General features: G+C 38.5%; 2 protein-coding genes across 2 annotated transcripts; one reads left to right on the forward strand and one right to left on the reverse strand.

The window, feature by feature from the left end:
- The first annotated feature begins 2,929 nt into the window (after positions 1 to 2,929).
- psph (phosphoserine phosphatase) lies at positions 2,930 to 7,479 on the forward strand. The gene is made up of 6 exons (XM_034097286.2): positions 2,930 to 3,035; positions 4,170 to 4,313; positions 4,434 to 4,568; positions 6,375 to 6,520; positions 6,709 to 6,857; positions 6,963 to 7,479. The coding sequence occupies exons 1-6, from the start codon at positions 2,992 to 2,994 to the stop codon at positions 7,071 to 7,073; spliced, it is 729 nt and encodes a 242-aa protein (XP_033953177.1). The 5' UTR covers positions 2,930 to 2,991; the 3' UTR covers positions 7,074 to 7,479.
- nipsnap2 (nipsnap homolog 2) lies at positions 7,463 to 16,186 on the reverse strand. Its single transcript, XM_034097285.2, has 10 exons — positions 16,049 to 16,186; positions 14,882 to 15,021; positions 14,744 to 14,789; positions 14,285 to 14,379; positions 13,577 to 13,647; positions 13,315 to 13,455; positions 12,145 to 12,176; positions 10,948 to 11,042; positions 8,931 to 9,014; positions 7,463 to 8,512 (listed from the first exon to the last, which is right to left on the reverse strand). Exons 1-10 carry the CDS (start codon positions 16,138 to 16,140, stop codon positions 8,448 to 8,450), a joined length of 861 nt encoding a protein of 286 aa, XP_033953176.1. The 5' UTR covers positions 16,141 to 16,186; the 3' UTR covers positions 7,463 to 8,447.
- Between the last annotated feature and the right edge of the window lie 215 nt (positions 16,187 to 16,401).

Below are 16,401 nucleotides of genomic sequence, written 5' to 3' on the forward strand. Positions count from 1 at the left end.
TTTGAGTTACTTTGCAGATTCTGATTAATTATGTGAAATATAAACAACCATTAAATCAGACTTTAGTTACACTGTGACCTGAGTAAAATTCAGGTAAGGTGATTGACAAGTGCCAACAATCAGGAGAGATATTTGATAGTTGGTGCTTGAGAAGACTAAACATGTATCTGCAATTGACATGAATGGAAACAAGTAATAAAGTATATTCATTACTCGTTATTCTCTACTAATAGTTAATTAAGGACTGTATATTATGGCTATTTTGCACATCCCTTTCAAGATTTTCAAAGGTTTATTGACATATCATACACAACTACGGTGTAGTTATGCAATGAATGAAAAACTTGGGTCACAGGTTCCTCAACAGTGCATTACAAGACATCTATCAATATGTGTGTACCTCCACCATTAAACTGTCATATTCTGCACATTTCTTATTCTATCTACATACATAATAGTATAATTCATATGTATAATATCAGTTAAAATAAGTGCTTCAACATAGTTAACATTGCAGAAAAGCAATATATTAGACGTTAAGTACTTTGTCAGGCTTAATATTTATCTGTAGATAGATAGATACTTATTGTAAGTCGCTTTGGATAAAAGCGTCAGCTAAATGCAATGTAATACCCCCAAAGTTTTTTCTTATTTAAAAGAAGACCTTAATCTGTTATTTCATGTTTTAATAAAGGGTAATCCGTTTTTCTGTTTGCACCTCCTCCTATTAATATTTGTGTACATCCTGCACTAAACTGTTTTATTGTAGAGATCACTTATAGTATCTTCTTGATTTTTTATATTCTATATTTCTATATTTATACTTTCCCCCTATGAAAGTATGTACTCTTAATATTTTTTTAATCAAATATAACACATAAAATCAATAATTCAATAACGTGCTTTAACCACTAGGAGGTGCACACAAGGTGCACACAGCCATAATAACTTTGTATTATTAGTGTGTATGTACAACATCTGAAGATGTATAGTTTTATGCATGCTTTCACATAATTTTACAGCATATTGCTATACTATTTCAGACTCAGTATTTACATTCTTACATTAAAAGAAAATCAGTAATATCTTTAAAAACTACAGTCCTTTTATATCAGCTGTGCACCGTTATGGTGTAAATATAACCTATCAATGAATTAGATCAAATGTAAAAGTCAGCCGAATTAGTGTTGATACTGCAAGGAGACGTATTGTGTGAAGAGAAATTGAAGATGTTGTTTAATTGTTGATATATTTATGATCCACGTCAAGTATTCAGTTTCGGCGGCATTTCTTCCAGTTTTTCCAAAGGTCTTCTCATCAGGGCTCTATAAATAAAGAACTACGGCAGATCTGTAATATGTAATGCAGCCGAACCGTGTATTACAATGCCGTTATGTGATGACTTTCAAAGAGAAAAGCAAGAGCACTCGGAATTAAGTATTATTTTATTCTTTTAAAATGTTTTCCGGATTTCATATAATATAAACACCAAATCCCAGCATGCATTGCGGCTAACACATCCAATCAGCGAGCTTAAAACCATAGCTGAGGATCTTGGGTAATCACTCGAAATGCCTACGTCGGTTTCCGGTTATATTTATTTTGAAATTCAGTTCCTGACGGACGCCAAAAAAGCCCGAGATTATGGAATTAAACCAATACATAAAAGCAAGGATAATTGTGTGTTATTGGTGAGTAAATAACAGTGTGTTATTTTGAAAAGAATAACAAATTAGAAGGAAAAAAAGATTTAAAAAATACAGATTTCAGTATCCTGAGGCTCTGAGCCCCATTTATTTTCCTCACAGACGGCAACAAAAGTCCGAAATTATACGATTTAAAATAAAAGCAATAACTGTGGCTTGATATTGAGTAAGAACATGTTTTTATGAACCACACAGCTTCCGGTCTTCCACGACCCGACCGGAGAAAAAGACGTGCTGCAGCCTGCAGGCACGAAACACATTACCAGTAGAAATACATTGCTTTTAAAATCGTGCTGTGCAACACGAAAAAAAGGGGCAAATCGTGTTGGTGAACACGAATCAATAGATTAAAAATCGTGTTGGTGAACACGAAATGCTATGAGACTGGGTTGACTTATTATATGTTATAGTTTGGATTCCTAAAGCTTTTAGTCTACTATCCCATCATTCAAGGGTGGTTAGATTCTGTGTCTTTACGATCATAAACGATGTGTAGGATGTGCACTTAGGATAAGTAATAAGGGAGCTAGGAGTGATTTTCGGTGCAGTAATAGGTTAGCATTTTTCGCTCGGGGCTAATTCAGAGGGTCAGTGTTAGCATTGTGTGTTTTTTTTAAAGAAAAAAATCAGTTAAATTAGTTTTTTCCCGTTATATGGATATAAAATATCCATAGTTTATTAAATATTAAGGTTCCTTAGATGTTGTTTCCTGCAAATCACGCGATTTCGGCCCTGGTACCGGGTCCGTGGGGCTTAAGAGGTTTTAAGCCTTTCCTTTAAGTGCCACTTATTGACTACATTTCAGAGAGGAAATTGTAGGTAACTTTTTACTCCACCACATTTATCTCACAGCATTCAATAGATAACAAATAACAACGCGTTTTAACAATTAACAAGTAAAGGGCCTAATAGGCTAATAGCCTACATGTGTCTCCAAAGGACAAACCCTTACTTATGGAAGGCCTACTAATTTACTACACATATTTCCCTTTTTCTTAAGTCATGTTTTGAATCAAGGACTTTAACTTGTAAAAAAGTGTTTCTATACTGGTATTAGTACTTAATAGATGTATCTTCCACCCATTAGATGTCATGTCACTACACACAGTGACATGCACACTTTTCCCTGTGTTTATCAAATGAGTCGTCAGTTGACCGTTGCTGTCGTCATGTAACCGAGCCAACCAAAGTGGGCGGTCCTTCTCCGGCTTCCCTCTGATTGGTGGAGCTCGCAGCGTCCTTCCTCGTCTGTTCCTCATGGCTGAGCCCATTGAAGGATCGGCTAATGCTAAAGCTGCTGTTAGTGCCTTACCAACGCTTCTCCCAACAGTAAGTACGACAAGTCACACTACTTTTTAAAAGTGTTTTAAACATATATTTTTCAATCATACATTAGTGCTGCAGCTTGTACGGTCACCGCTGAGTGCTTGTGTGTTCACGGACCGGTAACGTTTCTGAATCATGGATGTATATCTGTTGTGCGTGAGGACTTTTTATGCAAGTCGCAAGTTAGGTTTACGCAAAACAAGCCTAATTGCTTGTTTGAAGAATGTATGTATGTAGGTAGGTTTTGTATCGCTCGGTTTTGTGTAGTGTGGCTGGCTCGGGTGATGCAATCCGTGCAAAGGATGTCCATAACAGCCTGTGGTATATTTTGTTTAGGCAGACAGACTGCCCAGTCGCAGGGTCGGCTCTAGAACAAATATAATGGGGGGGGGGGGGGGTCAACAACCAATACACACACATCAACGCAACTTCAATTAAAAAAAAACATGCTGTAAAGTCTATTGTCTTTCAAACACATTGCAGGGGTGTAGTGCTATTTTATAGCGCACCTATGACTTGTGCCTACGTGAACGGTTGTGGCACGACCACCAAAACAGAAACATATGGACATAGGCCACCATATAAAAAGTGTGCAAATGTATTTAGTATCCTATCCATGTGAACATGTTTTAGGTGGGGGTGGACCTAACCTCCTCTTCTAAATATTGAAGTTAAAAGCATCAATCTGGTGCACTTTAAGAGCAACATTAAGAGATCTATGGATACATCTCTCAACACCCATATGAAACAGAACTGTAAACAGATTTACTTTTTCTTTATGGATATTTTACTAATCACTCTCCTTTTAAACTGTATTATTGTGTTACTGTCCTATAGTATTTCAAACCTGAAATGTTTGCACATAGCTATTTCAATCAATGGATGTGTTTGCTGCTTCACTGGATAGAAAACATTCAATGCATACAGGGCTTAGTTTAACAATACCAGTCATGCACTTACAGGGGAAATCTCAGACCTTGTGTTGAACCAACTAACTCAGCTCAGGCCCCTGCTAATGACATTAGTTTCCCCTTCAGATGATTTCCTAAAATAGCCTGATACAACTATGCCATCAGAGTACTGATACTCCTGCTGTGTTTTTTAAAATATGTCTCACATATTGTATTTATTTTTCAGCACAATGGCAACACTTTCAGATATGAAGGAAGTCTTCCGGAGAGCAGATGCTGTCTGTTTCGACGTGGACAGCACAGTCATCAAAGAAGAAGGCATAGATGAACTTGCCAAATTTTGCGGTGTGGGGGATGCAGTCACTGAAATGTATGTGTATAAATGCTGTCAACATCACTTTAATGCGCAATGAAAAGTGCCCCAAAAATGAGATTATACCTGGATTTATTTAAATAATTATGCAAATATATTGCTTCTGTCACATTTTAGGACGCGCAAAGCTATGGGCGGCTCAATGTCATTCAAAACAGCCCTGATTGAGCGTCTATCCATCATCCGATGTTCAAGAGAACAAGTGAACAAACTGTTAACAGACCATCCACCCCAGCTGACTCCAGGTATAAGGTGAGTGTGTGAAGTTTTAATGTACATTAAATAATCAATTTTCCTAATCTATGGTAAAGCACCCTCTCTTAATAAGGTCTCAGTACTTTTTGACTATTTATATAGGGGATTGAAACAAGCATACCTGAAAGGGCTTTACACGTGAAAAAGTTGAACTTCTTACACAGAAATTAACATTTTAACTCTTTTCTGCTCCTTTGTGCACATGCATTTGTGCTTGCTTTACCTACTTAGCAACTCGTTGATGTGTCTGAGTGGTTAATGTCCGAAACTGTCTGGCCACTGTTGATGTAAATTAGGTTTTAGTACTGCCTATTGTTCTAAAGCAGGGGTGGGGAACCTTTTTCCTCTCAAGGGCCATTTCAATTTTTACAATATCTTCAGAGGGCCGTACAAGTTATTGACCTCTGCTTAAAAAAACAAAAATCACAGCCCATTCATTTCATTCTGTGCAAAGAAAAAGCAACCTCTTAATCCAGATATCTCACCATGACTCGTGTATGCATGCACGTGGAGGGTGTGGCATGACCACCAAAACAGAAAGATATGGACACAAGATGTGTGCAAATGTATTTAGTTTCCTATCCATCTGAACATGATTTAAGTGGGGGGGGGACCTAACCTCCTCTACGGGGGTCCGGGGGGCATGCTCCCCTGGGAAGATTTTTTTTAAATGTTGAAGTTAAAAGCATCAATCTGGTGCACTTTGAGAGCAACATTAGGAGATCTATGGACACATCTCTCAACACCCAAACACAACTGTAAGCAGATTTTCTTTTAATTTATGGATATTTGACAAATCACTCCCCTTTCAAACTGTATTCTTCTTTATTAATAACTGTCATATAGTATTTTATACCTGTTTACTTTATTCTATTATTTTTTTTATAACTATAATGATCATATAAAGATGTGCCTTTACCTCACTGGTTGTAGACAAAGCTTCTTATATTCGTTAGCATAGCTAGCTAACGAGATGCTAATGATAACAACACAGTTATTGACTGTCTGATCAGTATGACAGATGAGCAGATCGCCACTGGGCTTTCAACTAAAGACACAGACACGCAGAAACTGCGGCATGTGTATGGACTTATCGGTACTGCAATTTCTGAAGTGCTGGAGTGGCGTTCTGGTGCTCTCCGTCAGAACTGCACCCCTGTCAGTCGAGACATATACCACGTGATGACACGTTCGGCTCGTGTTGTGTTCAAGGACCCTGACCTTGGCCAGGAAAGACAGGCACTCGCTTGTTTAATTTTTTTGCGGTCTAGATTTCTTTCATTTTTTTATTTTTTGCGTGTGTTTTATAAATTACCTCCAGGGCCGTACCAAATTGTCTCGCGGGCCGTATACGGCCCGGAGGCCGGAGGTTCCCCACCCCTGTTCTAAAGTGTACAAAAACAAGGGATGCACAACATGTATATCAAGGCAAATTGTTTTAATTGACTGGCTCAGATAGAGGAAGACAACAAGAGTAAACATTTTTATGTATTGTATTAAAAGTTTAAAACAAATATAAGCATTTAGAGAGAGTATTTGTATTTGTTGTTTCAACACATAATAATAATAATAATAATGTATGTTAGATTTGTTTAGGTCAACGCTATGGAAATTACAGGTTAGGAACTTAAAATGGAAATCTTGTTTCATTTCAAGCCTTTATTTACCCAGGTGTATCCCTTGAGATCATTGATCTCTTTTTCAAGCTACTGTTGATCTTAAAAAAAAGTCTGTTGTTAATACCTATGATCACTCCATCCTTCTAATTTGTGTTTTGACAAATGTCCATACATCTTCCCCCAGTGAGCTTGTGGACCGCCTGCACCAGCGTGGCATCAAGGTGTACCTCATCTCAGGGGGCTTCCGCTGCATCGTTGAACACGTGGCCACTCAGCTAAACATTCCTCTTCATCATGTTTACGCCAACCGGCTCAAGTTCTACTTCAATGGTAACGGCTGACTTTTCTTGTTTTTCATAAGGGCGGAGCATTGTTTGTGTCTTAAAGAGGACCTGTTTGAAATAACGATTACCACTCTATCCAAAAGGTATCGGCCTTGATAAAAGTTGTTGCCATTTCAAATTTGACTCAACCTGTATGACTTTAAGTTACTAAATTAAATCATATGTGTTTTTTAGGAGAGTATGCTGGCTTTGATGAGAGCCAGCCCACTGCTGAGGGTGGTGGAAAAGGGAAAGTCATCAGTATGTTGAAGGAACAAAATGGTTTCGAGAATGTGGTGATGATCGGAGATGGGGCCACAGATCTAGAGGCATGCCCTCCTGCTGTAAGTGAAAACTCTCCAGTTTCATTTGTGTGCAAGTGCCTGCTTGATTAGTGATTGATGTTATTTTGAAAACACATTGTGACTAGTGTTCTCTTTCGTCCTCAGAACGCCTTCATTGGATTTGGTGGTAATGTCATCAGGCCGCAGGTTAAGGAGAAGTCCTTGTGGTACGTGACAAGTTTTAGGGAGCTGCTAAAGGAACTAGAACATATTTAAACAAGCTAAAAAGTGTACTGTAGGGTGCTCTTCTGTTTTTATCTCATGCACACGTTTCCTTCTACTCGATAGATTTTTATATTGAATGAAAATGTTTACACTATAAAGTCCAGTTTTTCCTTCATAGGGATGCTGCCCTATTGATTTGTATTAGTTACTAAAGGATTAATCTAGCACTTTTTATGTGAAGGTAAAAAGATCTTATTGTCATGCACTTTTTGCATTCAAGTCTCTAGTCGAGCTAACACAACTCGTGCATTTTATGAAATGTGCAATGAGTAATAGAAATGTTTTAGTTCAGTATGAATATAACGAGCTGTAACTACACTACGTCAATGAGTCCTGTAAAGCACATCAGTATTAAAAACGAGAACATGTTGTCAACAACATTGTTGAAACTGCTTTATTCTGTTTTGGCCTTCTCGTCTTTTCCCTCCACACCGTTTCCTGTGACTGATGAACAAAAGACAAGATAAACATGCTTCCTTTAACAATAACATCTGATATTACAATAAGCAGCAGCGAGAGTACCTCAGCCACTGACAGATATCATTTGTTTTATGAGTGTATCATACATGATAGCGATGCCTCGTTTAAACATGTTGGATGAAAACTGTTTCTGAAACCTGGCATGCTGTCTTCACGTGAAAAAAGCAGTAGCTACAAACACAGCACCATGAAACCGCAACATAACCATAACAGACAACCTAGGAACATCCAAAGAGGCAACAGAAAGGAGTAGTTTGCCAATTTTTTTGTTGAATATTAGGACCACAATTAACGTACATGTTACACCATTTTATACTTTAGTTTTATCATGATATGCAACAGAAATACAGTTTTCTTGAAAGATGAAGACGTTTTCACTTCACTCTGCAATGTCAAAGTGCCACTCCCCAGCACGCCAATATAACCGCTCCAAATTTACATTAAATAAATAAATAGCTCCTGCATTGTGCAGTGAGCTTCAGCAACACTATTCTTTCTATCTGTCAACACAGCTGCACGTCTTTAAGTAACTTTGGTTGTTTCTAAACTTAGAAATGAGCTCTCTGCACGGCCCAGATTTAATGTGGCTTCGGACATCGTGAGCATCAGGAGGTTTAAATCGGCCAAATGTACTCATCCTGCACCTGAACTAAAAAAAAAAATGGGATGGTGTGCATCTGTCGGTGGTTTCGAATATTTCAACGGCTGATAAATGGTGGGCATTGTTGCCTCCTCTGTCCTGGTGACATTTTGAAATAACAAAGGAGGGAGAAGGGACGTTGTTCGGCAGCACTGATGGGAGGTGGAAACCACGATAGTGATGCTCTGGATGGATGTAACATTCGGAGGGGTGGGGTGCCCCTGGATTTCCGCTTCCAGCTCACTTTACTTCAACGGGGAAGCCTTAGTCGGGATCATAATCCTGGAATCCATGTGTTGAATGAGAGGAACTGGAGAAAGGTGATAAGATTTAAATCAGTGTCCACATCGTTTAAACAAGGCTCCTACAACTAAAAGCAAGTTAGATTAAATACAACTTGGCAAATCAATGTTTAGATGTTAGATCTTAGTGTTGTCTTTATATTGCAACAGAAAACAACTATTCATCCCACTTTCCATGTCTTTTAAAACGTTTGAAAGATTTAGAAATGTTAATAACAAATGTGGCCATATTTTCTAATGCCTTACAACATTTTAAAAAGATCTACTGTTAAAGGTCATGTGATATTGATCAGGTTCAGCATAATCTACAAAGTCAACATGTTGTTACTCAAGACAGCCTTAAAACATGTGAAATAAAAGCTACAGACATACAATATGACATTTCCTCACCACGTTGTGTTTAGAAACCTATTTCTTTGTGCTCACCTGTGTAATATACCACCTCGTCCCAGCCCTCCTGCTGCCAGGCGCCGTTCCTCGTCTCTTCTCTGGTCTGAAGGTCTTTGTAAGCTGCAACAAACCACACATTATAGCACTGATGAGCGCTTATAGTCACTGTAAAGTCTGTTGCAGTTATTAAGGATTAAAGAGTATTTTATAGAATATAGATGAATCTAGTAGTTTTTTTAAATTGTTGAATTTGAACAGATTTTTCTTAAAACGAAACAAGGGACTAAAACTCTGCTGAGAAACTGCGGAATGGAGTGATATTTATAACCGGGTTCTTCACTACATCTGAACCAAACTACATAAAGTCATTAGATACACTGTTAAAAAATATAAATGAGTGCAGTGGAGTTAATAAATAAATGAAAGTTGACCAGGTGACTACTTCGAAAATATGTTTGTGCTCCAAAACAAACTCCCTGTCTGTGTAACACAAACAGCCAAATTGACAATAAGGTTGCCTTTGACTCAAATTATTTACAATAATATAGAACAATTTCTTTGTCAGTCGTTGTCAAAACTTGATTTTCTGTCGAACTAAAGATTTCCGGATTAGCTTGATCGTCTACTCTGACACTGTCGGTGTGTAATTCCTAGGGATGTAACGATACCAAAAACTCACGGTACGATAATATCGCGATAACAAGTACACGGTATGGTATTTATCGCGATATTGAATAATAAAGAAATATTTTTTTTTTCTTTATTACATAATAAATCTGATTTGTAAAGCATTTTAGTAGGATAGCAGTATTTTAAAAACAAAGTGACAGTAACAGATTGGAACCAGAAAACCATTGTTTTTGTACCTACTAGTACTAATAAACAAAGTAGGCATTTTCTTTGTGCCACTGCATCTCACAAATAAACAAGGACATTTAATAATCAGACCCTGCAATAAAATAAATCAAGTTTCACTTTAGTTTTTCAAGTAACTCAACTCAAACTCACTTGTCACTCACTCAGCATCATCAGACAGGTTTTTAGGAATATGAGAATGTCCACATTTCCAGGTATTTATAAGCTGGGATGTTTGGGCATTTACAATATCCCCTGCTCTGGAAAAAACTCTCGCTTGGTACTGATGTTGCTGGGACAGCAGTGGTCGCGTTAACCGAATATTTTATTTATCAATGACGGAAAAATCTGAAAGCAGTCTGTCATTTTGACGGATTAGACCAAACTCGGAACAGCGCCAACGTTTCCCCGCAGCGAGGCTCTGGTGTTATGCCGTGTTATGCATGCCCTCCAAAAGGAAATGATATAGTTTCCAAACCGTACTTTGCCGTACAGATCAACACATGTCTGGGAGGTTTTGCTTTACGCTGTGTGCGCTCCCGCGAGGTGCATGCACACACGGCATAACACCGCCCCCCCCGTTGACAGTTCACGAGCGTGCTCTCTTGTGAACTGTTCAGACCCGACGGGTAATAAGGGATTATGACGCACATTTTACGATCCTGCCTGTCAAAATGACGGACAGCGAAAAAGTCTAACGCCACCTCAGTGGGACGGAGAGATATGCTTTGGCCATGGGTGACAGCAGTGGGTCAAACTGTGCATTGTCTCTCTACCACTTCAAAAACAATACAGTTTTTGCCACGAAGGTGAGGCTTATTGACAGGGCGAGATATAAATATACTGTTGGTACTTGTCAATGTCTCTAGGTGTGTAAATGTAGCCCTGTAAATACGATGTCCTTTTGTGTTCTGTTGTTTTATGTTCATGTTGTAACCTACTTGCTGCCATGTTGGACAGGTCTCTCTTGAAAAAGAGATCGATGATCTCAATGGGACCATCTGGTTAAATAAAGGTTTAACAAAAAGAAAGAAGTGTTTTTAAAAAAAAAACATTTACATTTTTTTTTTTATTAAAAAAAGAAAATCGTGGTAGATTTTGTCAGTCTCACGACGGTATTGGGACGTTTATTTACCGCGATATTCGGTATATCGTTACATCCCTAGTAATTCCCCCTCAAGCTAGGGTGTGTCCGTACCCCAGAGGTGATGAACCATGTAGAGGTTTCCGATCTGTGAGAAGAACCCCCCCACAGCCTCACTGTTGTGCTGGCGATATCCGATGGCTCTGGCCCTGCAGACAAAAACAACTCCAGTCAGAAAAAGAATGTCAAGGCTACATCTGGCATGACAACAGCAGAACTGCAAGAGACATTTGATATCCCACGCCATCTTTGAATACATTATGGACTGTTTTTCATTTACACGGTTGGATTGACCCACTTTTGCTAACATGACAATCGTTTCCTTAGCTGTGATTATCCATTGCAACATCACATCTTTTTTAAATCTTAACGCTGGCCAATTCCATGTGAAATGAGTGCTCTGGTGAGAGTTGAATATTTTAAATCGATTTCCCCCCAAAGCAAACATATAGTTATTTAAATCATAATGACGGTTTGGATACAAAACCTTAAAGTTTCCATTCCTTATGTTGTTGTAACCTGAAGACATTTAAGCCTTCAACTACACAAATTATATTAAAATTGCTTTAATGACATCATCTTCTTGACTATAGGGGTTTATTAAAATGCAGCCTGGATAAATAATTACAAGAATAGTAGCTTTAGGAAAATATGACCATGTCCCAGCTTGATCTCTTGTCTTATGGTCATTTAAATGTGCTGTAATAGAATGAAAGTCAGAGTAAAGCCTCAGAGCAGAAAAGGCTGGGCGTTATTAAAGTGTTTCAAGTTAAGTTAACATGTGAAAGCACACAGACATAAGTAAAGAATTATTCTAAATGTGCCAACTGGAAAAAGGTGCAGAAGATTTGACAAAACAGGCTTTGAAATGTAATGAAGTAGGTTTAGAAAGCAAAGCAGTCTGACAAGTACAAAGACTAAGAGAAAACTCAGTAGTGGTCCAATCAGCTAGTAAAAAATGAAAACTAAGGCGAGTTCAGAAAGTCTTCATTTAAATCAATTGCAATCGGCCGCATTGCTAGAACTGATGAATGTTGACCTTTTGATCTGCTCGAGAAAATGATCATTATTCTGAACCGTAGTGTACAGAGAACTCCACCTGTATTTAAATATTGGCTTGAAAGCACGACAGTTCGTCTTCAAAATGGTGCCTCCCTGTGGAATATCCTGTATTAATGAGGAAGGTTCCATGTAGTGCAACTGCTCTGTGACTACAGTTCAGTGTATCAAATTGAATTCAAGTTGCCTTACCAGTAATTACCCCACTCGATCATGGTTCCTGGCTGAAAGAAAGAAAACACAATATTCTTTATTACAATTCATCAACTTTCCAAAGTAGAAATTAATGTCCCACCTGCGTCTGATCTCCAGAGAATGCCCATTACTACAGACAAATGATAAAGATGTATCAAAGGTATTTCATCATTGTGAAGATAAGCTGCAACAGCAACTCCACCCAAAGGCTTCTTCAATCATATTTTGGAGCTTAAGCAAACAAACGCCCTGCTGTTCCTCGGATGTAATCCCGGTCAGTGATGAGGGATAATATCTTGCTGATCTAAAGTTATTGCTGGCAGATCAGGAGAAACGACTTCATCTGCAGGGCGTGATGTGTGTCGAACATAATGCGAGTCAAGACTGCCTTCAATATAACCGTTGAGACACTGGATTTCATTTGAATGGATGCGTAGAAAATAAGTTACAGATGGGGGGGCACAAATGGGGGCTCTTTAATCACCACTGTCATCCTAAATGCTGAAGACACTACATGATTTACAAAAGTTATGTTAAGTCCAGGAGAAGCTTCTAGTGGTGATCATGTAAAAAGTGAGTGTTAAGGCAACTGTCAACACACTGGTTATTAAACTCAAGTCATTTTTAATAATATCTCAAACCTTTGTAAAAAAGCAAGCTTTCAGTTGAAAATACCACTGTTCTTTCTTTCTACTCTGCACACACAACAGACACTGTATTTCATGTCAGTTCTTTAATATAAGTAATTACTCTCCTGTTGTGCAACTCATAGTTTTTCTTTTTATCTGCAAATTATTTTCACATTTAATTGTTTAGTCTGTAAAATGTCAGAATATATTATACAACGTCCATCCCAGTTTCAAAAGATTAAAAGGGAAGTCTTTAAATGTTTGACTTGTCATTGTAAAACCCAAAGTTATTTAGTCTAATAAAAGCAGCACATCTCATTATTAATAAGCCTGAAAACAGCATTTTCCTGAAAAATTCTGCATGAAAAATGACTAATTAGGGAATAATCGAGTATCAAAATAGTTGCCGATTCTTTTTCTGTCTGTAAAAACAGAAGTATATAACATCAGGTCAGACTGGGCTCACACTTTCAAACTCTCCATCACAACATCTTTAGCACAACTAAAGCCCTGCTGAGCCCTCCGGTGTGTTACCCACCCTGAGCTGGTAGGACCGCAGCTCGTAGATGTTGGGGCCCTCTCGGGGGACGGGCTCGTTCCAGAAGCTGAACTCTAGCAGAAGCTGGTTCCTGCGAGACATCAGCATCTTGCCCCGCTCCTTCCTGTACTCTGTGAACTCCTGACAACGAACAGACACCGGTCAATAAGCTTTACTTCGACTGATGGCTACACTGGGTTATTAGCACATTATTAGAACACTAAAGAGGGTGGACACAGACTAGATGCATCAGGATGTTTACCTTGTTCTGCTTCAGCTTGCTCATCACATCCGTCAGAGCCGGGTATCCCCCTCTGTAACGCCACAGATGAACTGGGAAAAGGGTAGAAAAATATATATAATGGGTGCAAAATGGCAAAATCTAGAGAAACAGTCAACTGGTTCGAAGCATCATTACATGATATTACTACAATAATATTCCTCCAGCTATAAAACATGTAACCTTTGACATAGTTCCTCTCCCTTTGTGAAGGGTTAAAACTATACAGGTCAGGAGGGTTCTGAACTGTACATGTTTTTGTGAAAATGCCATATATTTCCATCAGATTAAAATAAACTCCATTCTGATGATGAAAGATCATTAGCCGTTAAGACTACACCAAATTAAAAATACTGTGTGTTCGTCTGTACAGGTCATATATACGAATAGCTAATAATGGACTGAATTATTTGCCATTCAGATTTTTGAGTACCACCAAGCCAACAATTCAATATTTCATTATACAAATAATTGAGTTGTAGAATGAGAACAGTACGAAATTGAGACCATGGAAAAGAGGAATGAGGAGGTACTATTGCGTCTCTATGTTTAAAAACAACATGACAGTAAACATACATACATGCATTCAAGAGTGTGGATCTGCAGTGTGACATGCCGGCTGATCTGTACTGTGCAGACCACAGACATGTGGCACTGCAGATCTCCGTGTGTTGATATTAATATTCCTACCAGCCTGGTCTTGTTCTCCATACCAGGTGTTCCAGGTGCCCACCAGCTCACAGGGGTAGTACTTATCAGCGTGGATGGAGGGCAAAACCTCCTCACTGTAAGGAATAAGAAACACCAACCAAATACAGCTTAACTGAAGGCAACATTCTATTTTAAATAACATAATTTGAATAACAATCCCATGTTTATCTAGTCATGTGACCTCTGTTTAATGTCACAAGTCTAAAATTAGCCTCCAACTACAAGACGGCCTCCACTCACCTAAGGCATGAGCAAGGTTGGTCTTTAAAGAACTGAAGTCATGCCAGCTTGTCAATCACTACAGGAATAGACTGCTCAGAGTTATTTTTAAAACAGTGTACTAGGTTGTCCCGGTCCTAGTATTACTATTGCTGTCACCACTTTTGTTTAAGTACAGCTATTGACAGTATGCAACTTATATAGAAAAATAACACTCACCAGAGTTTGTTGTATGCATCCAGGCACTCTGGCTTGACATTATGGACTGAAAAAAGAACATAATAATTAAGAATAATGTCATCATTACTTCAGGATAATGTGTTTTTATTAAGTGCAAATACTGTTAAGTGAACTTACACTGAATTTTGTACAGGTTGCTTTCCTCATTTTTGGTCAGTAGGTTAGCGTGTGCATCTTTCCTGGGATCCACTTTCCTCACAAACAGTGATTTAAACCAGCTGTCCTGACTGTTTCTGCTGCTTGACGTTTCAAATCCCCTGCAAACACAGATGAGTCATGATGAACAGGATTACATATTGGATCGCATGCTAGATTTGCACTCGCATAAAGATGTTATTTTAGCTGAGCCGACATGCAAGAGTATCCACCCGGAAAGTAAATACATTTAGGTAGAGTAGATAAATTCAAATTGGACGTATTTACATTGTCTGCTACATTATAATTATTCTCAACATCTCAGAGGGAAATATTGTACTCTTTACTTCACTACATTTGTGTGATACCTTTAGTTATGAGTTACTGCAAATTGATACTAATAATACACAATATAACCTACAAATATGATGTGTTGTTAGAGGCTCAAATAAAACCAGACTCTTTTGATTGGAATTCACAAGCCCACAGCAAGGCAAGGCACGTTTATTTATATAGCACCTTTCCACACAAGGGAATTGAAAAACAGCATATATAAAGCTTCACCTATACCAGCTGCAACATGGAAGGGATGTAGAAAGTAATGTATTAATAGTACTCCAACTATAAAATACACACTAATCTCAAATTGGGCGTTGTGCAAAACAAATATTTCCTAGTTTTGATGCTACTCAAATCTAAAATGCATGACAATCACTTGCACAGTATTTGCATTAACGTCATTGCAAAGAGCTTGCATTGAGCCTTTGTTTATTGTATTTATAAGCACTACACACTGTTTACAGCAGAGTAGTGAGGCAGAAACATCTCATGTTTACAACCAACTACCAAATTGACCTTGAGCGTTTGATATTCTAAATAACAAAATATGACAGAAACTTGTATTATTTCCGCTTCACCTGCAAACACACGCAGTTTTAGCGTTAAATATCCCGGCATTAACTATTTAAAAAGGTGTTGCAGCTGTCCTGTGAGTCCCAGCTGAAGGCCACAGAGGACTGGCTAACGGGCTAGCTTGCCCGAGCTCATCGTCGCCACCACAGGAGAAAACTAGAGAAATAAATGAGTCGACAGCTGACTACAGACACTCCAGAGACGACGACTGAACATGAACACCGAAGGCTGCCCTACCTGCTCAACACGACGAGCTGTCCCGCTGTCGGTGCCCTGTTTTTAGCCCGACCCAGGCTCCCGCAAACTCTGTGAAGGACTCCAGTCGCCATCTTCAACTGTCCTCATGCACTCACAGCCGCAGGTCCGCGGTCTCACCAGCAGGGGGCGCTGCAGCCCACAGCCTCTGGCACCTGACATTATGACCATTATGACCCCGAGACAGGTGTTGTAGACAGCAGTGGTGTGTAAAGTAACTAAGTACATTTAATAATAATAATAATAATAATAATAATAATAATAATAATAATAATAATAATAATAATAATACATTTAATTTCAAAGTGCTTTTTCAGGTGCTCAAAGACACAGTG

The sequence above is a fragment of the Pseudochaenichthys georgianus genome, chromosome 13 (genome assembly GCF_902827115.2).
Source record: "Pseudochaenichthys georgianus chromosome 13, fPseGeo1.2, whole genome shotgun sequence".
Taxonomy (NCBI): Eukaryota; Metazoa; Chordata; class Actinopteri; order Perciformes; family Channichthyidae; genus Pseudochaenichthys; species Pseudochaenichthys georgianus.